Source organism: Diabrotica virgifera, chromosome 5, assembly GCF_917563875.1.
Source record: "Diabrotica virgifera virgifera chromosome 5, PGI_DIABVI_V3a".
Classification (NCBI taxonomy): Eukaryota; Metazoa; Arthropoda; class Insecta; order Coleoptera; family Chrysomelidae; genus Diabrotica; species Diabrotica virgifera.
In genome coordinates, this window is record NC_065447.1 from 84608734 (window position 1) to 84632789 (window position 24056).

Consider the following 24056-nt stretch of genomic DNA (forward strand, 5'->3'; position numbering starts at 1 on the left):
GAATTTTAAATAATTCGGGAAGGCCCTAAGCTATGGTAAATGGTTAAAGCGGATAGAAGAGGATATGGGTTTACTGATGAGGGGAAAAAGATCTCCGAAACCGGTATAGACTCTTCCTGCACTCTCCGCTTTAACCAGAGTATTATGCAGCTGCTGCATTTTCGTTTTGCAAAGAAATTGAGAATGTTTATACATATTTTTTTAAGTTTTTTGGTCATTCTAAACAAGACAGGTACTCTGTCATTTTTCTCAAAAGTTGATAGATTTCGAGTTATAGGCGAATCAAGTTATAGGCGATCTGAAAAATGCGAATATACGCATTTTAGAGGTTTAAAAACTGATATTTAAATTATTATTTTTAAAGTTGTCAAGAGCTTAAATTGAAGTATAAACATTCATTTTCAAGATTCTGAATAGTAATCGGGTCTAACTTCAATTTAGACCGTTGTTCTTTAATTGTTAATTATGCGCGTCCATCTGATTTTATGCCGTATACTATTTCAAAAAAAAATCTCTTATTTTGCCCTGAAAAACATTTTTTTTTTTAGATTTTGTAGGTCATTCTAAACACAAAATAATTCTTTTCATTTTTCTGAGAAGTTCATAAGAGATTTCTGAAATGGTATACGGCATAAAAATCGGATGGACGCGCATAATTAACAATTAAAAAACAACGGTCTAAATTAAAGTTAGACCGGATTTCTCTTCAGAATCTTGAAAATGAATGTTTAAAATTCAATTTAAGCACACGATAACTTCAAAAATTATAACTTACATAGAGTTTTCAAGCCTCGAAAATGCGTATTTTTGCTGTTTTCAGATTTTAAATCGCTTAGAACTCGAAAACTATTAACTTCTCAGAAAATGACAAGAAACCTTTTTTGTTTAGAATGACACACAAAATAAACAAAAAAAAGTTTTTCAGAACAAAGGAAAATAGGGGATTTTTGAAATACTATACGGCCTAAACATGTGATGGATGCGCCTAATTAACAATTAAAAAACAACGGTCTAAATTGAAGTAAGACCCGATTACTGTTCAGAATATTCAAAATTAATATTTAAACTTCAATTTAAGCTCTTGAGAACCTCAAAGATAATAATTTAATTACAAATTATATATGAGTTTTAAGCCTCCAAAATGCGTATTTTCGCATTTTTCAGATATTAAATCGCCTATAACTCGAAAACTATCAACTTTTGAGAAAACTAATAAAGTAACTTTCTTATTTAGAGTCACCAAAAAACCTAAAACAATATTTTTTGGAGCACAAAAGGTGATATTTTTAATTTGTTTAAAAAATTGTTTAAACAAGTTCTGCCCAAAAATTAAGAGATTTTCCTGAATATAATTATGCAAAAATTAATAAAAATTATATGATTTTTCTTGAAATATGCGTTTGATGAACTGATCCTTTTTCTTAATTTCCCCGCCAATGGTCGGCAATTGCATCAAAGAATCTCAAAAGCCGACACTTGGCAAACTGACTTTGGAAAAAGAATACCGCAGTTGTTCGGATATAATCGCAACTCTTTGTAAAGATAACGAAGCGGACTTTACTTACTAATAAGGTAGTTACTATATATTACTTATACTAATAAGGTAGTTACTCAATACTCAATTATATATTTAGTCGTAGTCCAGTCAGGGTGAGAGTAGACGAAATAAGACATAACGTTGCATGGCGAGCCAGCTCAAAATGTATTATTCGAACCTTAAGGGGGTCAATAGTCAACAGTAGTTTATACTGTTACTAGTAGTTTAAACTGTATAAAATATAATTCTCTCCATTTTTGATTATGTTCATTTATGCGATAAAGTATCTCTTCTTCTTGTAGGACCTATCCGTTTCGGATATTGGCGACCATCATGGCAATCTGTACTTTGCACACTGCTGCTCAAAAAAGATTTGTAGATTCTTCAACCAGGAACTCCTTCGCCTTCCTGGTCCGCGTTTTCCTTCCACTTTTCCTTGCAAGATTAGTTACATAAACCGGGAGATATTAACAGAAATTCAACCACGATTTTCTAAGTCCTGCCCTTTGCAATACTGGAAGGTTAGAGAAGGTACTTACAATTTGTGGAAAAATCCACTGGTTTCCTGTGACATTTTCCTGTGAAAATTAGATTTTCCATGAAAAAAAAATTGGGAGTTGCGATGAATTTTTAAGTCCTGTCATATCCATAGAATAACAGGATACTATCTATTTTATGAAGAAAATTTTTTGGGCAGGACGGTTGCAAAAGGACTTAAGGGGGTATACAGATATACAAATATGTAAGAAAATAATGAAATTTTCATAATTTTCTAAGTCCTGCCAACTTAATAAATTAATCATATTTATTTCAAAATGACCAAAAAAAAGTTGGCATGACGTCACCTAATGTTTAACTGCACTTGTTTCTTGGAAAATTCTGTATAAAATTTTCACTCTGGTTCCGTGATTTTCTAAGTCATAAAATAAATTTCGTTATAAAATAAATAATTTCAGTAGACATTATTCAAAATGGCAGGATGTTTAGTTACACCTTTTTTACTATATATAGTTAAAAAATGTGTAAGAAAATTCGTGAAAAATTACACGATTTTCTAAGTCATGCCATTTCGCACATATCTCAAGAAGGTTAATATAAATCTATTTTCAAAGAGGCAGGATGGTTGTATAGTTATTTCGTATAAAAAAATTAAATTGTTTGTCTGTAAAATTATTTCAGGGTGTTATACAAACACATTCATATCACCACAATTTTCTGAGTCATGCCATGTCGAGTATGCTTAAAAAACACTAATCTAAAACCGTTTAAAACTTGGCAGGATAACCGCAAAGATGAATAATACAAAAAATTAATTTGTATATTATTAAAACAATCGAATACTATTAAATATTATTTTCCTGAATAATGTCTCGGAAGTTTTACACACTTTTCAAATCTAATAGCAAACTGTAACATCTTTATTTTAAGTGATTAGATCATATTTTTATCTAAGTAAACGCAATAAAAGTAAATAAACAATTTTTACAATTTATTGGTTATAGTAGAGAATTTACCTACCCATTATATTATACAGGGTGTCCAGAAACTCTCATAACAAACGAAAACCGGAGATTCCTCAGATAATTTTAAGAAAATTTAACTCAATTCACCTAGTTCAAAAATGCTTCCGTGGAAAGCTAGAGCTCTTTAAAGATGGCGTCTTGTAATTCATCATCGTCATAATTCAACCCGGATCTATCCACTGCTGGATATAGGTCTCTCTCAGTCTTCTGCATGCATTTCTGTCCTGTGCTGTCTGCATCAAGTTTCTGTCGATCCGTTTGATGTCATCAGACCATCTGGTTGGCGGACGACCTCTACTTCGATATGATTCGACTAGAAGAAGCATATCGAAGTCTTGTAATTAGTTTCTTTAAAATAGCTCCAGAACGCTTTTATTTGGAAAAACGAAAACTGGTACACTTATTGTTCTTCCAGAGGTCAATTGTCAAATGTCAATTATCAATTGTCAATTTTTAGTACCGGTCATAGGGGTCCGTTTTGGTTGCGGAAACGGATATTTTATCGAATAACTTTTCTGTCTAACTTTTAAGCATTTCTGACACTGGATTTTTAAATTTTGGGATAGTTTTGTACCAAAAGGTACTTTTGCTTTAACTCAGAAGAATACGCAGTTCTCTAGAAAAATCGATTTGAAAAATTTTTCTTTTTTTGGTTTTTTGAGTTTAAAAGAATTTAGAAAAATTCTATTGAGGAAAACGAAAACTGCTACGTTTATTTCTCTTCCAGAGATGAATCGATTTTATCAATTGTGAATTTCTAGTACTGGTCATAGGCATCCGTCTTGGGTAGATCAATGGATATTTTTTATCTCATAACTTATTGGCACATCAAAGAAACATGAAACGTAAATCACGTTTCATGGAAATAAAACACTGCTAAACAAATAGACGTCCGGCCATTTATGCGACTCTCCGAAAATAAAAATGTTTTATGAGCATGAATCACACTCGTTTCATTGGTAGGCGGGCTTTAAGATTTGTTTTGCCCGTTTTATATTCATGAAACGTTGTTTATTGTTATCAATATATTTTTGTTGCATAGCAATTTTATTCCGCCTTCATACTTGTTCGAACACAAAATACACACGCATGTACGAGTAACAGGCGCTAAGTTGCCGCACTCAACTGGTTTTCCTGATATTGTAGGATTGTAGATACAGTGGAACCTCGATAACTCGGATTAATCGGGACCACGACCGATCCGGGTTATCGAAAATCCGAGATAGCCGGAGAATATGGTAAAAATTAATAAAATACGGTATACTTACAGATAAACTCCGTTAGAATTGAAATAACATGAAATATTTTTATAAATATGCACAGTACATATTACCTACTCATTACAATTCTAAAAAAAAACCAAACCCAAACAATACAAGACACACAATACTAAAGACCATTGTTTATAAAAGAATTTTTTAAATAGTCTTTCCTAAACAATGCTGACAGTTTGAAATAAAAAGGAATAGATACTGCAGACAGCTGGCTGTTGTTTCTGCGGCGTGTACTATGAGTAATTTTTAATCTCGTGTTCAAATTACACACATAAGTACACGACACAGAGAGTCTAGACACATTATCTCTCAAATATTATATTACATACACTTTTATTGTTGAAAGGATTGTCTGATAATTAACTATTTTGATTGGAAATAAGCCACAATTAAATTGAAAAATACAAAATATTGAAAATCAAAATGTTTATCTGATGAAAATCGGTCCGGGTTAGCCGGACTTCCGGGTTATCGGGGGCCGACTTATCGGGGTTCCACTGTATTGTCCTAATATTGTTTCCTATATTTGATAGCAAAATGTCCTAAGACTAACAACACCAGAATAAATCGATTTTTAAATACAGCACCTATCTACTTGCAACTTTTTGCACTGTGTTCAGGATAACATCAGGAAAAGGTGTACAATATAAAATGGGTGGAAATTGCATTTAAGTTCATAACATGCATCCAAAAATGCATAAACCTGTCAAAATCAGTGTATTAAGGGCGAAATTTTGTTATTTGGGAGGTTTATGGAGTTACGAATACGCAAGCAGAGCCGACCTCCGAATCATCTAGTGCCCAGAGTTGCTGCTAAGGCACGTCATCTGGAGTTTCGTGGGATATCGGCAATAAATTAAAGCAAACAGATTATTCGAGGGTTTTTGGGATGGCCGAATACGAATATGACATTACAATCGACCCTCGGAGCACCTGGTGCCCAGGGTGACTGATATCGAATTTAGAGGGTTTTTGGAGGTCGATTCTGATGGCGTATTCATGTTCAGCAACCACAAAACCCCTGGAGTAATCTACTTGCATCACTTTAGTGTCTGAAAGCCTCGAAAATTAAGAATATGGCGTGTATATCAGTCACCCCGAGCACTAGGTAAAGATCTGTTCTAATGTGACATTCTTGTTCAGAAACCCCAAAAACCACCTGAGTAATCTGTCTGTATCAATTTACTGCCGAAATTAGTATATAAATATGGTACAGAAAATGCTTAACAAATAAAAAGGTACCATAAAATATCATTTTATTATAATACTAAAAATACAGGGTGTCTCATTTAAGAAAACTCAGAAAATACTCATTCCGAGTTTCAACCAACCCCGTATACTAAAATTAAACATTTTGGTATACTATTAATAACTGACAAATAGTAGACTATATTAAAAATCGTTTAAACATAAATTAATAGAAATTTGGATATCAAATCACTAACAATATGTATAGGGTGTGAATGTTCCTACAAAATTAACAGATAAATGTAATTATATTTTAAACTACCTCGTATAATATTTCAAAACACTATATTTTATTAAAGAGAACATCGAGTAGAATCCAAAAATGTAAAAATATATAGGGTATTCCATTTAAAAAAATATAAATTTGTGTCACCCTGTCAAAACGGGTAGCCCTGTATATTAGAAAATACTGTTAAATCACAGTCCTATCTGTGGCCCATGTTTTACCTAATTAACTTTTTTCGTATATCTTACGACAAACGAGTAATTGGACTTTGTCACACTAATGGCCCAACCTGTATGCAAAATAACCATAAAACCATCCTGCCTCTTTGTAAATAGACTTATATTAAGATTCTTGAAACATATGCAAAATGGCATGACTTAGAAAATCATTGACTTTTTCACGAATTTTCTTACAAATCTAGGAATCCTGCCATCTTACAAGAACCGTTTAACCTTCCTGCCGAATACCGAAAAGGTATTGATTGTATTTACGTATTGTAACTTTTTAAAGGCAGGACTAAGAAAATCACGGAATCAGGGTGAAAATTTTCCGCAGAATTTTCCAAGGCACAAGTATACTTAAACATTAGGAGACGTCATGCCAATATTTTTTTTGGGCATTTTGAAATAAATATGTTTAGTTTATTTAGTTGGCAGGACCTAGAAAATCATGAAAATTTCATTATTTTCCTTACTTGTTTGTATATATATATACTCCGTTACCCCGTTTGCAACCCTCCTGCCCAAAAAATTTTCTTCATAAAATCGATAGTATCCTGTCTATCTACGGATATGGCAGGACTTAGAAATTCATCGCAAAACCCTATTTTTATTTTTTGGGAAAATCTAATTTTTACAGGAAAATGTCACAGGAAATTTGTGGATGTTTCCACAGACTGTAAGTATATCGTCTACCCTTCCAGTATTGCAAAAGGCAGGACTTAGAAAATCGTGGCTGAACTTCTGTATAATATCTCCCAGTCTAACAGCAGTCCATATATTTCGCTGTTCCTCATGATGTGACCGAGGCATTCGATTTTGGCTGCTTTTATTGTGGTTAACAGTTCATTTTCTTTTTGCATTCTCAGTAAAACACCCTGATTAGTAGCGTGGTCGGTATAAGATACCTTCAGGATTCGACGATAAAGCCACATTTCAAAAACCTCAATTTTGTTGCAGGTGGCGTCTGCGAGAGTCCACGATTCAACTGCGTACAACAGTATAGGAAAGATATAACATCGTAGTAACCTGAATTTTATGGGTATTGATAAATCATGACATTTGAATATCTTAGCCATTTTTTGAAATGCAGATCTTGCTTTCTCTATCCTACAATTAATTTCTATGGAATGGTCCCAATTTTCATTGACGTTCGTACCAAGGTAGGTGTATGTTTTTAATCTTTCTATTTGTTGACCGTTCACACTGATTCGTCCAAATTGCTGTTCCTTCTTAGAGATCATCACACATTTTGTTTCCTTAGTGTTTAGTAAAATTCCCCCTGGCTGACTTCTGTGATTCTGTTCATTAACTCCTGGAGGGCTTCAGAATTGTCAGCGAATACCACCGTGTCGTTTACGTATCTTATGTTATTGATACATTCTCCGTTAATTCTAATTCCGGCTTCAACATCATCCACTGCTTCTTGAAAGATTTTGTTCAGAGTAGATTTGCCATAAAGTATAAAAGAGATCATTCAATAATAATTATACTTAGTCACTCTTTTTCCCCTTGCAATTTCCCAAAGGCTATAGCAGGATAAGATGGTCAAAAATGCCCCCGCACCGATCAGCCCCGCTACTTATTTTTTCGATCAAGGATATAAAATTATGCCCTCGTGCAAATTTTTAGCTTTTCAGAGGTCCTAAAACGTCTTAAATCAAAAAAAGAAGAATTTTTAGGTTTCATTTTTTTGTGAGCGCAATTTTACTTAAAAAAATCTGAAAAAATTCAAGAGGTTGTATCCTTTGAATACAAAACAACCTAATTTTTTTTCAGATTTTTGTAATGAAAAATTAGCGCAGGAAAATTATTTGAAATTTTTAGGTTATGATAATATGATTTGGCCAACTTTTAAATAGTAGTTTTTTGTGTACTTTTTGCCGTTCTTTTAAATGGCAGAAGCAGAATTTTTAATATCTGAGCGGAAAGAACGAAAAAATCGAAAAAACCGTTTTTGGCTGTCTCGAGATGCATCTCGGGACAGCCAATCTTAGGATTTAGGATCCTGAATACAACAACTGAAAAAAAACTTAAATTGTGAATTTTGTCATAAAATTTGGTAGGTATGTGGGGTTATAATAATATTTGGAACAACTTTTCCAAATAACTTTTATCGATATCTGTAGCGCGAAGCAAATCGAATCGCATATCGAAAATTCACCCTGTTTGTAGAAGGCCGCGTTTAAAATTTAAAGTTATTTTAAAAATTGTGAACCATCACCCTGTATGACTGTGCAAAACTTCAAATCTGTATATATTTTTATAGCCGAAACATAGAGGTGTCTTCATCTTAAATGCGACACACTGTATTTTATCAATTTGATAATTTATTGCAACTAATATAGTCGTATTATTTATAGATTCAAAATATACAATCAAGGTATCAATCAATATACTAATTCACTAATTTTATCATAAAAAATTCAAATTGATTGCATTGAAGTATTGAACCAATTATTAATTGTGTATTAATAAAAAAGAATGTTTATATAATTATGTGTAATAATATAATATAATATACTTAGTGAGTTTTATGTATGGAAACCCTCAATTATCTCGGAAATGGCTTGCACGATTTTTATGGATTGTGGTGGGTTGGGGTTTTCTAATGTGGCCGATATTATAGTAATACTTACATTGTTGTCAGATCTTCCGTTTTTCTGAAAACCTAATTAACTTTCTTATTTCAAATAGAACACCCTGTATATTTTTTGTGTTTTGAAGTCCTTAAGAAATACTGATTATTTTCCATGTTATATTCCCTATACCTAAAGGCCATAATTTCGGAGTTATTGCTACATTTATTTAAAAAAACTTGTTAAACAAATTATAAAAATCAATCTTTTCGGCCTGCGTAGACAATATTTTACGTTCTTTGGACCAATGGGGAACAAAAAAGTTCTCTTGTAATTTTTCTATAAAGTTAATCGTTTCCGAGTTATAAATAATTTAAAACTGAAAAGAAATCGAATAATTACGATTTTCAAGGTTAAAAAACACAAATCAAAAATATTATTTTTGAAACTGCCAATTATAGAAATTCTAGCTAAAGCCTTATTTTATCAGTTACCAATAAGTAATTATTTGAGCTAGTTTCATTCTAAAATATTGTTTTTTAGTTGTTAATGCAGCCCGATGTTATTCAACTCGTCCTCTCATATGCGTTTCATTAACATTTAAAAAGCAATGTTTTAGAATAAAACGTGCCAAAAAATTTTATAGCGAGCCCCTGGAAGGAGGGTTTTAGGTACTCCGCAGTTTCAAAAATAATGTTTTTTATTTTTGTTTTTGAACCTTGAAAATCGTCATTATTCGATTTTTTTCAGTTTTAAATTGTTTATAACTCGAAAACGATTAACTTTGGAGAAAAATTACAAAAGACCTTTTTTTGTTCGCAATGATCCAAAGAACCTAAAATTTATGTCTACACGGGCCGAAAAAATTGATTTTTATAATTTCTTTAATTCTTTTTAATAAATGTAGCAATAACTCCGAAACTATGGTATTTAGGTATAGAGAATATAACATAAAAAATAATCAGTATATCTTAAGGACTTTGAAACGCAAAAAATATACAGGGTGTTCTATTTGAAATAAGAAATTTCATTAGATTTCCAGGAAAACGGAAAATCTGACAACAATGTAATTATCACTGTAATATCGGCTGCATTAGAAAACCCCTACCCACCAAAACCTATGAAAAACGTGCACGTCGTTTCCGAGATACTTGAGAATTTTTATACATAAAACTCACTTTATTATAAATATAATAATAATTATAATAATATTATATTAATACGCATTAATTGGTTCAATATTTCAATGCAATCAATTTGAACTTTTTATGATAAAATTAGTGAATTAGTCAGTATTCTCATTGTATATTTTGAATCTGTAAAAAATACGACTATATTAGTTGTAATAAATTATCGAATTAATAAGATACAGTGTGTCGCATTTAAGATGAAGACATCCCTAAGTTTCGGCTATGAAAATATATACAGATTTGAAATTTTGCACAGTCATACAGGTTGATGGTTTACAATTTTCGAATTGGTGAATTTTCGATATGCGATTCGATTTGCTTCGCGTTACAGATACCGATAAAAGTTATTTGGAAAAGTTGTTCCAAATATTATTATAACCCCACATACCAAATTTTATGATAAAATTCACAATTTTAGTTTTTTTTTCAGTTGTTGTAGTCAAGATCCTAAATCCTAAAATTGGCTGTCCCGAGATGCATCTCGAGACAACCAAAAACGGTTTTTTTCGATTTTTTCGTTCTTTCCGCTCAGATATTAAAAATTTCGCCTCTGCTGTTTAAAAGAACGGCAAAAAGTACACAAAAAAATACTATTTAAAAGTTTTCCAAATCATATTATCATAACCTAAAATTTTTTTGAAAATTTCATTAATTTTTCCTGGGCTCATTTTTCATTAAAAAAATCTGAAAAAAATTAGGTTATTTTTTATTCAAAAGATACAACCTCTTGATTTTTTTTTCAGATTTTTTAAAGTAAAATTGCGCTCACAAAAAAATAAAACCTAAAAATTCTTCTTTTCTCGATTTAAGACGTTTTAGGACCTCTGGGAAGCTAAAGATTTGCATGAGGGCATAATTTTATATCCTTAATTGAAAACATAAGTAGCGGGGCTGATCGGTGCGGGGGCATTTTTGAACATTTTATCCCGCTATATAGCCTTTGCAAAGAAATTGTAGGAAATTGCAATTGCAACAATTTAAATCCTTACCATTTTGTGGAAACGGTAAAAATGGCCGAGATATTGGATAAAAACAATTCCTAAAAAAACAACTCTCGCAAGGTCTTACGCTCGTGCCTTTACCGTATACTATCGCGTACGACCTTTAAATATTGATCTTAGCAAAAAAATTAAAGAGATTAAGATTGTATAAAATATAATTTTCTTCATTATTTTTTAGGTACATTCATGTCGTAAAGTTAATATAAACAAGGCAATTCGATCATTGATTATGCTTTGTCGCTATTATTAGAAAATACTGACCGCACGCAAAATCTGCCAAACAAGAAATTGTAGGAAATCGCAATTGCAATAATTTCAGTTGTTACCATTTTTGTCGAAAAGTTGAAATAGGCGGAGATATTGAGCAAAACCGGTTCTCCTTTAAATTCAAGGTAGCGACTAATGCGGCGGCGGAATTCAGTCGCGATTTTAAATTTACGCTACTATTGATTTATTCTAAAGGATAGAACAATAAAATTTTGGGTAGCCATGCAAGGTTAAATGGTATCCCGACTTGACTAATGCTACACAAAACGATCATCCCGCTGATAACTTTAGTATTTTAGAGTCCACTACAATTTGAAATTTTATAGCGTGTTTATCTGTAGAATATATGGCCATGCGAACAGAATATGAAATAAAAAATTGAACAATGTATACGTATTACTTTTGTATAAAAATTAATTCACTTACCTAGCACAGTATAAAATAATAGAGAGGCTGTCAAAAATCCTGAGAGAATAAATGCGATATTGATGATCAAAAACGGCATTCCACACGTTCGCCATATGATTAACCATACTATACCATATACAAAGCCTACCGAGAAGGCAGTAATTGTTTTTTCTAAAAAATAATAAAATTACCAAAACTCATTACAATGCGTTTTTGTCAATAATTGTTATTATTGTAGATATCTACATTTTTTATTCCTCAACAGGCATATCTCTCAAAGTTACCTTGCGGAAGAAAATATTAAACATTTAACAACATAATGAGCGGCATTAAACTAATCATCCAACAATAATACATATTATATGGGGCGACAACAATACCTTTTTAGAGGTCGCTAAAGGCATACGTTGGTGGAATATTTATGTATATTTACCAAGCCAATATTTACCATTATGTATATTTACCAAATATATTTTTGATTCAATTCAGTCTTCTTATAAAACCTCTTTGATAACGGGTAAACCCAGAAACACTGTCAGATGATGGTAAGAGACTCGAATTCAATCAAAACAAAACCGTATATTTTTATTAGATAACCTTTCTACTCCAGCCAGGGCGGCGCCAAGGCGTTCAAGCGCCCCGGGGCAAGTAATTTTAGGCGCCCCTTTCCTCCTTCCTTTGTAAGTAGTTTTTTGTAGCTTAGTGAATTGTTATACGGCATATGGTATACCTACAAACTTTTTTTTATTGTGTTAGAAAGTATCATCATCATCATAATCTAATCATTATAGTCCACTGCTGAACATAGGCTTCCTCTAAGTTTTTCCATGTCTCCGTATCTTGAGCTACCAGCTATCCAGTTCCCAGCAGTTCTCTTTACATCGTCACTCCAGCGCGTTGGTGGTCGATCTCTGCTTCGTTTATCCGATTATCCGCCCGCGGTCGCAATTCCAATAATCTTCTAGTCTAGCTATTGTTCGGTGTTCTTTGACCTGCACATCTCCATTGCTTTTTTGATACAGATTCTACTATGTCTTTGATTTTTGTTCTTTCCCTGATATTATTTGCTATTCTGTCTCCTTGTGATTCTTAGCATGGCCCTCTAGGTAACCCTTATTTTCTGCTTTTAGATTTTTGCTTCGTATTTTAAAGAGCCGCTTGGAATGACATGAAATTTGGCATACGCATAGCTAATTTATAACAAAGAAAAAAATTAATACATATTGCGTCGTCGGAGATGAAAAAATATACCTTCAAAATAAGTCCGGAAGTGATTAAACTGACTAATTCTAAGCAACTTTTGTTCCATATACAGTTTTTTTCACTAAGTCAATATTTTTCTAGTTATTTGCCAGTGAATATGTTCATTTTTCAACATAAAAACCACGGCTTTAGACGGTTTTTCGCAAATAACACAAAAAGTGTGTATTTTATTGAAAAAAATGTACTTAGCAAAAATATAACTTATAAAAAATTAAAAAAACTTGTGCACGCATGAAGTCTATAGATCTAGTAGAGGAAGAGTTGTAGCTCGATAAAAGTGGGTTCTTATTCGTAAAATTCCAAATCAAATATTTCAACGTGAAATAACCCAAAAATGAAGTACTTTTCGGGCAAAACTATAACTTTTTTAAAGTCTTTAGGAAAAGCTTTATTTTTGTTTTTAAATCTCTAGCAGCAAAAGTAAGCCAATAACGCTGAAAATAAAGTTGGTCCCTTTTTTTTGGTAAAAAACATCGTAAAAATATCCGCTTAATTAGCATCCCAAATGAAATTAATGGTTACAGCTTTACAATGTACTTATGTATATAATAAGTGTATAATAAGTGTAACTAACCCTCCCCCTCATTAACTTGTTTATTTTTAGCACATAAGCAAAACGCTCGGACAGGTCGATTTTTAAAATAATCATAGTATATTATAGCATCAATGTTTTGAACTTAACGCGATCCCTCTTCAGGTGACAGGCATAACTTTGATTTTTTTTAATGGGAAAGTACATCATGTAATACCTCATTTAAAAGCTTTTGAAATACTGATTACAAAAATGTATAATACTTTAATTCTGTTTGAGAGCGTAGGTGCAAAATTTTGGTCGAATTCTTTCTAAATGTAATATATTTTTTCGAATCCTGAAAAACTAACAAATATTTTTGAAAAATTTAAACGCAGAATGAAATATTCTATTATTCTCGATAGATAGTCGAAAGTCCCTGAGCACTCCTATAATGTTTATTTTAATAAGTCACAGGGGTGAAAAAAGGAGAAAATTATTTTGATTTTTAATCTGATTTTTAATTTCAAATATATCATTCAAAAGAAACTTTTTGTTTATTCTAAGGGACTGTCAGCCCTCGGTAATAATGTAATCTATCATTCTGCGTTTAAATTTTTTTAAAATACCTATCAATTTTCTCATAATTCGAAGAAAATAAATGCGTTTAAAAAGAGTTCGACCGAAATTTTGCGCCTACGCTCTCAAATACAATTAAAGTATTATACATTTTTGTAATCAGTATTTCAAATGCTTTTAAATGAGGTGTCAGCATGATGTACTTTGCCATTTAAAAAAATCAAAGTTATGGCTGTCACCTGAAGAGGGATCGCGTAAAGTTCGAAATATTAATGCTATATTATACTTGAATTAATTTAAAAATCGACCTGTCCGAGCGTTTTGCTTATGTACAAAAGATAAATAAGGAAAAATGAACATATTATTTCGCAAATAACTCGAAAAGTAGATATATATTCACTTAAGTAGATAATATAAAAACTTTATAGTCAACTTAACTTTATAGTTACTTACAATTAGTCAGTTTATCCCTTTCTGGACTTATTTTGAACGTATATTTTTTCACCCCCGTGAAGGAGTGCTAATCTCCTAGGGCAAAAGCACATGTCGACACAATATCATTTTCTTCTTTGACATGTTAGCTATGTGTATGCCAAATTTCATGTTAATCCGAGCTGTTCTTTAAAATTAAGAGGTTTTGCAATATTTTACCGTGAGTGAATGGAGTAATAGTTCGGTTAATGGGAGAAATAACGGTTCGTAAACTTAGGGGATCAATATAATAATAATTACTATTTTTATATCTACCTACGATTGGCAAATTTTAAATTTTACAAAATAATAAAATATTACTAATATTTCTGGTAATTTCGGTATTGTCAATTTTTTTTTTCGACACCTGCCGGCGCCTTTTTGGTTCGGCGCCGGGGGGCATCGCCCCTCTCCGCCCTTATGGACGGCGCGGCCCTGACTCCAGCCATCAGAAACTTAAATGTATTGAACCTCTAAAACCCATAAGAACAAGCTGAATTTGGCCGAGAATGTAAATTTTCCCAAACTACCCCTTGGCGTCCCCTTAAAATCCACCCTCGTACGCGGAAAAAGGAAAACATTGATTTACCAAAAATCTGTACGCCGTAGGAAAAAATGTTTCAAACAAAAAATGTAGCTGGGATAATTTTGGAAAAAAAATGTGTATTAGCACTTTTTGTCTACAATGAACCATTCCTTCAGAAACAATACTTGAATCGATCGGAAATTTTGAATGTCAGTAACGCGCGTGAAATCAATAATTAAAAAAATGTATCAACTCAACATGTGGTATCAGTTGGTTGGCACTGCGAGCCACATTGTGGTAGGGGAGCCCAAGCGGGGATTTTTGCAGTAACTCGAGCGCGTCAGATTATCATATGGGGAGAAACCTGGTACCCTGTAGAAGTAACTCTACCATATATTGGCTCTAAACACAGGAGAGTTCGTTAAGGGGGGCCGAAAAAAAATCTATCCTTAGAAAAACTCGAAATCGTCAGATTAAGATAAGGTAAGGCAAGTACATGCAAAACATTGTGTATTTCAAAAATCTGGCAATTTGGGCGGGGCGTAAGGAAATGGGTGAGTCACAAAGTTTCACAAAAACGCGAATATTTCGCGAAATGAACAATAGATCTAAAAACTAAAAAATACGTGCTCAATATTTGTCAAAAATCTATCGAATGATACCAAACACGACTGTCCACGGAGAGGGGTGGGGGTAAATTTAAAATTTTAAATACGAATCCCGCGATATTTCGCGAAATGAACATCAGATCGAAAAACTGAAAAATACACATATTCAATATGTTTGAAAAATCTATCGAATGGCACCAAACACGACCCCCCACAGATGTGGGGTGGGGGGTTACTTTAAAATTTTAAACAGGAGCCCCCATTTTTTTATTGCAGATTCGGATTCCTTACGTAAAAATAAGTAACTTTTATTTGAAACATTTTTTCGAATTATGGATAGATGGCGCTATAATCGGAAAAAACGATTGTTGGAAATGGAAAATTAAATTAAAAATGGAAAGTCCCCACTAAAATGGAAAACTTTACTTAACTTTTTTTGGATTTAGAACCTACTCTTCACAACCCAATAGGTCCCCAAAGCGCTCGAGTGACTGCACATTTAGCATAATTTCCTCCCCTAGTATTGGACATAGACTAGTCGCAAGATAGGGGGTCCCGTGGACACTTTTAGCTCGCCGCGATTTGATGGTAGTATTGTAGGTTTTTTGGGTCGCTGAATCCAATGGAAGTGGTCTGGAAGCCCAAATGTGGTGCGTTTAGTTGTTATTAACAAATTATGGTAAAATTAGGTGTTTTTCAGGAATTATTAGAAGCCCTGTAAATAAATTGATGGTGTTAAGGTCTTCTCTGGTGTATTTTTGGTCGCTGAATCGAATGCGACTAGCCGCGATTACTCAAAATATTTTCTTATTTTGTTAATAACAAAATAATTGTTTATTCGCCGAAAAGCTCGAAATGCGCTATGTACAGCAAGTTTGTAGTCTTTTTCATAGTATTTTTATACGCTAAATCGATTGCCACAAGTCGTGATAGCTTAAACCACGTTCCGACTTTGTTATTAATAAATTATTGTAAAAATAACGGTCTATAGTACGTTCACTCACGGTTTTTGCTCTAAATTCTAAAAAATCACTTGGATTGACATGAAATTTGGCATATACGTAGCTAACATGTCAAACAAAAGAAGTGATATTGTGCCGATGTCTGCTTTTACCCTGGGGGTGAAATTCACCCCTTTTTGGGGGTGAAAAAAGAAACCTTTCAAATAAGTCCAGAAGTGAATAAACTGATTAATTCTTAGCAACTTTTGTTCTATACAGTTTTTTCACTAAGTCAATACTTTTCCAGTTATTTGGTTTTTTTGTTGAAAAATGAACATATTCACTCGCAAATACCTCGAAAGGTATTGACTTAGTGAAAAAACTGTATAGAACAAAAGTTGCTTAGATTAATCAGTTTATCCAATTCCGCACTTATTTTAAAGGTTCATTTTTTCACCCCCGAAACAGGGTAAAACTCACCCCCAGGGTAAAAGCACACATCGGCACAAAATCACTTGTTTTGTTTGACATGTTAGCTACGTGCGTGCCAAATTTCATGTCATTCCAAATGGTTTTTTAAAATTCAGAGCAAAAACCGTGAGTAAACGTACTATAAACCGTTATTTTTGCAATAATTTATTAATAACAAAGTCGGAACGTGGTTTAAGTTATCACGACTAGTGACAATCCACGTAGCGTATAAAAATATTATAAAATGACTACAAACTTGCTGTAGATAACGCATTTCGAGCTTTTCGGTGAATAAACAATTATTTTGTTATTAAAAAAATAAGAACACATTTTGAGTAATCGTGACTAGTTGCATTCGGTTCAGCGACCAAAAATACACCAGAGAAGACCTTAACACTACCAATTTATTTAGAGAGATTCTAATAATTCCTGAAAAACACCTAATTTTACCATAATTTGTTAATAACAATTAAACGCACCACATTTGGGCTTCCAGACCACTTCCATTAGATTCAGCGACTCAAAAACCTATAATACCACCATCAAATCGTGGCGAGCTAAAAGTGCCCACGGGACCCCCTAAGTTGCGACTAGACATTCTGCACAAGCGATTTGAGGGTATGAACATCTCATGTGGATGTGAACTGGCCACCGAGATCGTCCGATCTCACCTTTTTAGGCTCTCTCCTATGGGGTTTGGGTTTTCTAAATCGTATGTCTATGCGAATAAGCCACAAATTATTGTGATGTATGTTTTTGACAGTGAACCTGTCAAAATATACCCATGCTGAGCGCATGAAGTATACATAGGTTTTTCTTAGTGTTACATTAAAAAATTATGTGCAGTCTTCTGATACTTTCTCTCATTGTATTTTCCAGTTCCCCACATTTTATTACTAGCACTACATAGTCATAAGTTTCATCATACATTCATACATACATGGTACCATCAACATTTTTCATAAAAGTCAATATAGGTCATGTGATACATCAGCCAACAATTCAACTGTGTCAATTTTGAAATGAAACCAAATTATCATGCAAAAATCACAGAAGTTAATAAATTATGCAATAGTCTTTAAATTATGTTTATACCACATATGAAGGTGAATTTACTTAGTAACGAGGCAATTATTCAAAACACACACTACAACACACACAATCTACATTAAGCCAATTAGCTGCAGTATAACAAAAATGCCCTATACATATTGTCATCTAAGAAAACTGTGGCTGACATCATGATTTTGATAGCTATATGTATATAAATAGGCAAATGAATTCTGTCACAATTTGGAAACTGCAAAAATAAACTCATCCTGTTTGAACATTTTTCATAAAAACTTATTAAAGATATGTACTTAATTAAGAAATTATTAGAGATAGTCCTCTACTCTTATGACGATGCAATATATTTTTATATAAGAGATATCAAATTTTAAATAACTAAAATATAATCAAAATATGAGATTCAGCTGGAAGAGAAAATTCAGCTATTCCAGTATTTTCCATAAAAAATAAGAAAATCTACGGTTTCGTTTTGATTTAAATCTGTCCTCCCTCCATCCTCCGATAGTACTATTTCTAGGTCTACCTGTTGTCTATGGCTATGTAGAGGCTATGAAGAAGACAAATTTACACCATCACGACCGTAGTTTCTCGATATAAATTAAAACAATTTATATCGCACTATGGTTAGAACGCCCTCTAACGGGGAATAAAAAAAACGAATTTCGACTCGATTCAAGTTCTCTGTTTAACCCAGGTATGATAATACCAAAAGGCACCGTTAGGAAAACATTCCAATTTTCGGTTCAGAGAACTCCTTCTTATTTCACTTCTTATTTTAATAATGCTATACTCTGTATTAGAGTACACAGACTCGATTCATACGAGTTCTCTGAACCGAAAATTGGAATGTTTTCCTAACGGTGCCTTTTGGTATTGTCATACCTGGGTTAAACAGAGAACTTGAATCGAGTCGAAATTTATTTCCATAAAAGCCAAATTATTAGTGGTAGTCCATACATTTTTTTCCACTTTGAGTAAAAGAATTGGTCAAAAATCTTGTAACACCACAGATAGTTTTTAAATTGTTTTTTAAGACTTTCCATATAATCTCAATTAAAATTGTCTTACAAAACGGCTCCTGTCTACAATTTACCATAAATATGTCATCAACGAATATACCTATATGCATATTCCACTCTTTCATATTTCAGAAGCAGTAGTAGTTTATGGATCAGTAAGATGCTGTGGTGAAGAGGGATCACATGAGTGGTCCCGGTATCTGGTGTGGGAACAGAAGTAAAAAATTAAAAGGTTCCGAAACAGCATATACCCAAAAATTATGTTGAAGTGTGCTTCCATGTGCATCTATATTCGTTGATGTGATTGAAAGGTCAAAAAAACTTTGAAGCCTTTATTTTATTAACCAAAATTTTATTAGATTGAATTTTATGGTTAGAAAATAGTTGGGAGGTAAATAGTTGTGCAATGTATAGTATATTTACATTGTACTCACCAGTCATAGAAAGATATTCTTCCACAGATATAACAAAATACGTAGCCATTAGACCAAAAGTAAAACTTACAACATACAATGTCAATCTAAAAAATCGATGTCCAAAGAAACACAGAAAGATTCCAAAAATTAGTTGAAAGGCACATAGCACTTTCCAGTGTACAGCAACTGCAATAATTAAAAAATAAAATTGGTAATAAAATATGTACTAGAAACTACAACATATACAGCATGTCTACTTACGTTGGAAACATATGGGAAACTTTTTATTATTCATTTTATGAAAAAAAGTTATTCTTCATAAAAAGTTCTGCATGGTCGAAAACCTAAGATTCAACCATCAAATATTAAATTTTATCAATATTATACGAGGTATGTCAAAAAATATGAATTTCGGTTAAGAGTAAAGTACCTTTATTTTTCTCAATATCGAAAATTCTTATGTGTTATGAAAAGTTGTTTGGAATTAAAAACTATGATCAAATATGCAATTACAGGCTTAAAATTGAAAAAAAATTAAATTTTTATCAAATTTATGGATATAAACATCGTTTTATCTATTATATATACGATATCACTTTTATTATTATTTATGAAACAAAGTTATTCTTCAAAAAAGCTCTGTATGTTCTAAGACATAAGGTGCAACCATCAGATATTAAATTTTATCAAAGGTAATACCACGAGTCCTCTAAATTTTATCGATAAATTTTTTTGTTTTCACGAAAACTTCTTTATTTGGTAAAATTACCAAAAAAACCAAATGATAAAATCACAAGTCCGAAGGACGAGTGATTTTATCGATTTCGGTTTGTTTGAGTGATTTTACCCTAAATAAAGAAGTTTAAGTATGAAAACGAAAAAATTTATCAAGCAAAATTTAGAGGACGAGTGGTATTTGAAAAGATTATTTTGTGAACCAATATGTATTATTAGTAAATACTAATAATACATATTAGTTAAATTAATTTGTTCATGATTATTGTCACCAAATCTAACGCTAACGTCCATTTTGTTTAAATTAAATTATGACGATGTTAAATCGCGAAAATTTAAATCGGTCAAAATTGCGCGGCCTACTTGCTTCGTGGTCTTACCCAGCTACGCTGGGTGAGTTCACCACAGTGCAGTGGTGTAATTGGTTTTGCCTAACCCCCAGGTGAATGCGTTTTATTTAATTATTATTCACCCGTGTTTTTGTAATAATAAAATAGGAGAATGTAATTTTAGAACTATTTTACTAATTTAATTATTTTATTCTATTTATTTATTCTATATAATTTAATTCTACTAATATAATGTGTATTTTAAAAGTAACTATTGTTCCAAAATATTACGTTGTAAATATTCGAATCCTTTTATGTGATAACACTGGTTTGTTGAAATCGGCAACAAAATAGAAGAATTAGTTCTGTGTACGGTTTACATCGGTTCCGTTTGACGTTTATGAAAAGTTTAGAAATATTTATTTTGAAAATAAAAACTGTAGAAAATCTGAGTATATCGTGGTTAGTGTTTTTAAAATATCTATGTACCAGGGCTGTTCATAAATTAAGTTAGTAAACACAGGTATGTACGTATTATGTGAAATTTAGGGTACCTTAAGTTTTATGAGGGAAGAGACTGTTTTATCAAGGAAGAGGCTGTTTTATCAGTATTACACTCAATGATTGGCTAGAACGACGCGTGGTGATTGGCTGAAAAAGCAAAAACGTCAGAATTTGACAGGTGAAAAAAATAATCAATGTTATACGAGATATGTCAAAAAATTATCTGAAAAAGAAGACGTTCGGCCAATGTGTGCTTCCAGTCATAACTTACGGCGCCGAAACACTATCGTTAACCCAGGCCACAGCGACCAAACTTAGAGTGGCCCAAAAAAGAACGGTCACTACTTAGACTGACTCTTAGAGACAGGGCGAATAGCATGCCTGAAGTGAAATTGGGCGGGCCATGTAGCCAGAATGAAGGATGGGAGGTGGGCCCAAAACATTACAGTGTGGAGACCACGAGCAGACAAAAGAAGTAGAAGTAGACCACCTACACGATGGACAGACGACGTAAAAGGGTTGCTGGGAATTGGTTGCAGGAAGCCGACTGACTGACCTGGAAGAAATTAGGAGAGGCATATGTTCAACTTTGTATGCAGAAGACTGGATGACGATGATGATGATGTCAAAATATATGAATTTCTCTCAAGAGTAAAGTACCTTTACAGTTCACAATATTTGAATTAGAAAGATGTACTTAGTTGCATATTGAAACATAGTTTTTAATTCTAAACAACTTTTCATAATAACAATTTTCAATATTGTGAAAAATAAAGGTACTTTACTCTTGAGCGAAACTCATATTTTTTGACATACATCATATAAAATTGATAAAATTTAATATCTGATGGTTGCGTCTTAGGTCTTAAAATTAATAATAAAAAAAATTATCATATGTAAAATAAATAAAAATGATGAGTATCCATAATTTGAGAAAAATTTGCAATTTTTTTCCAAGCGTGTACTTAATTGCATTTAATTGTAGTTTTTAATTCCAAACAACTTTTCATAATAAGAATTTTTCTATATTGAGAAAAATAAAGGTACTTTACTCTTGAGCGAAATTCATATTTCTTGACATACCTCGTATAATATTGATAAAATTTGATATTTTATGGTTGAATCTTAGGTTTTAAACCATGCAGAACTTTTTATGAGAATTTTCGTAAAATTAATAATATAAAAGTTTCCCATATTATATTTCCAACTTAAGTAGACACGCTATATACTTACCAGGTCCAACACAACCTTCCTCCCACCTTGTCACATCACAGCCATATGAAACTGCAGGAATATATGCTGACTTGTGGTTTTTAAATGTAGAAACTATAGCAAACACTTCTCCAGTTCCAATATAAGAACTAAATAATCTCATATACTTCCTTCTTCCGGGAATACTAGGCACCATTGTTCCATATTTCTCAATATCATTAACAGTCAACATCTTCTCAATACTTTTAAAATACGTCTCTGGTGATTTATCATATTCGTACATAAAAAGATGGTACATATCTACTTGTACTGTTTGGTTATCACAGCTTTGTCCTTTGGTTGATGGTGGTTGCGACTTAACAGTTATCAGTTCATCTGTGTGTGATGTAATTTGATATGGAGCCACCTCAACATCAAAAGAAAGGTTGCATCCACCAGGTACTGGAGCTAAAAAGCAAAAACTACATGAATATTTACCACAATAAAGTGGAAATAAATTGGCACATAGAGAATAAGTCTCTAAAAGTGGCTTCACACTAGGGTTGGCAGGTTTAAACCAACATGCTTAAAACCTTGGTTTAAACCAAGGTTTTAATGACGATTAAGCATGTTAAGCAACTAGTTTTTTTAAAAAAAACCTGGTTTTTTTATTGAGCCTCCAAATTGGTGTTTTATTTAAAGTTTTTAATACAGCTGCCGCAAATGAAGAAAATTAAGATAAATAATAGTTTTTTACTTTCGGACTTAGTTATTTTGAATGTTATTCCGTTTTAAGATGTTTTTTTGTATATTAATTTTTTGTTTGTATGTAAATAAATATAAAAGTTTTCTTAATCATTTTTTTCATTGCTTATTATTATATTTTATAAAATAATTTATTCATTTTTAAAGTCTTTAGACTTATTATACTTTGTATCAAATAAACCTGGTTTAAACCGAAAAACCTGTTTTTTTTTGAAAAAACCTTTTTTTTGGCAACCCTGCTTCACACACACCTGGTCTCGGGTTACATGGCACCATTTACACGGTCTGGCGAGCTTTCACACTTTTACAGTTTTGTGGTCTGAGCAGAAATGCCAGTCAATGTCACCATAAATCGCAAACACATCGTTGCCATGATGATTTTATATCAGCGTATAGAGAGAAGAAAGAGAACTAAAAATGTGTGGATTCATTACATTAATATGAAAACGAAAGAGTTTGGTGGATTTTATACTCTTTCCTTGGAACCACGAGAAGATAAAAACATTTTTTTAGTTACTTTAGGATATCAATATCCATGTTTGATGAATTACATCATCAGTTAATTAAAGGATTCTCTTCAGCAAGAAAACACATTTATGAGAGAATGGGAGAATGCATTCAGTGACATTGGAAATAGAATAAAAGCAGCCACAAGAACATATCATTCGCTATATCAAAACTTCTTAAATCAAAAGGAAATAACAAAGAAAACCAAAATGGTAATATTATAAAACAATTTACGTACATATCACTACATTTGGAGCAAAGAATTGGGTAATGAACGACAAACAAGAAAAAAGATTGCAAGCCGCGGAAATAAGGTATTTAAGAAAAGTCGTGGGATCTAGGAAAATGATAAAAATGTAGCGAAAAATGTATATATTAGAATTAAAAGTAAAAAATTCATGAAAGGAAATTAAAATGGACTACACTTATTTAGAATGAATGACAAAAGACAAGTTAAAATCAGATTGACCTGCATGATATTAACGATGTTAAAATGAATCTAACGAATTTGTTAGTCACTGAACTGCGACTGAGGTGATAATGAAAGTACTTTGGAAAAAGGAGACTGCTGCGACTGATAAGAAGAGGGTGGTATTGGTAAACACTGAGGGGTTTGTAGTACATCAGAGTATGGTGGCTCCTAGCTTCTGAGCCACCTCAGATAATTAAGGGGTGGTT

At 32.4% G+C, this 24056-nt stretch overlaps 1 protein-coding gene across 1 annotated transcript in view; it reads right to left on the reverse strand.

Moving 5' to 3' along the window:
• Positions 1-24056, reverse strand: part of LOC114324207 (transmembrane 7 superfamily member 3) — a 47305-nt gene that overhangs the window by 14150 nt on the left and 9099 nt on the right. The window contains exons 3-5 of the mRNA XM_028271970.2: positions 22149-22574; positions 19366-19533; positions 11490-11642 (exon numbers count right to left, since the gene is read on the reverse strand). Of these exons, the coding sequence (XP_028127771.2) occupies positions 11490-11642; positions 19366-19533; positions 22149-22574 (747 nt within the window). The remainder of the gene's footprint in view (positions 1-11489; positions 11643-19365; positions 19534-22148; positions 22575-24056) is intronic.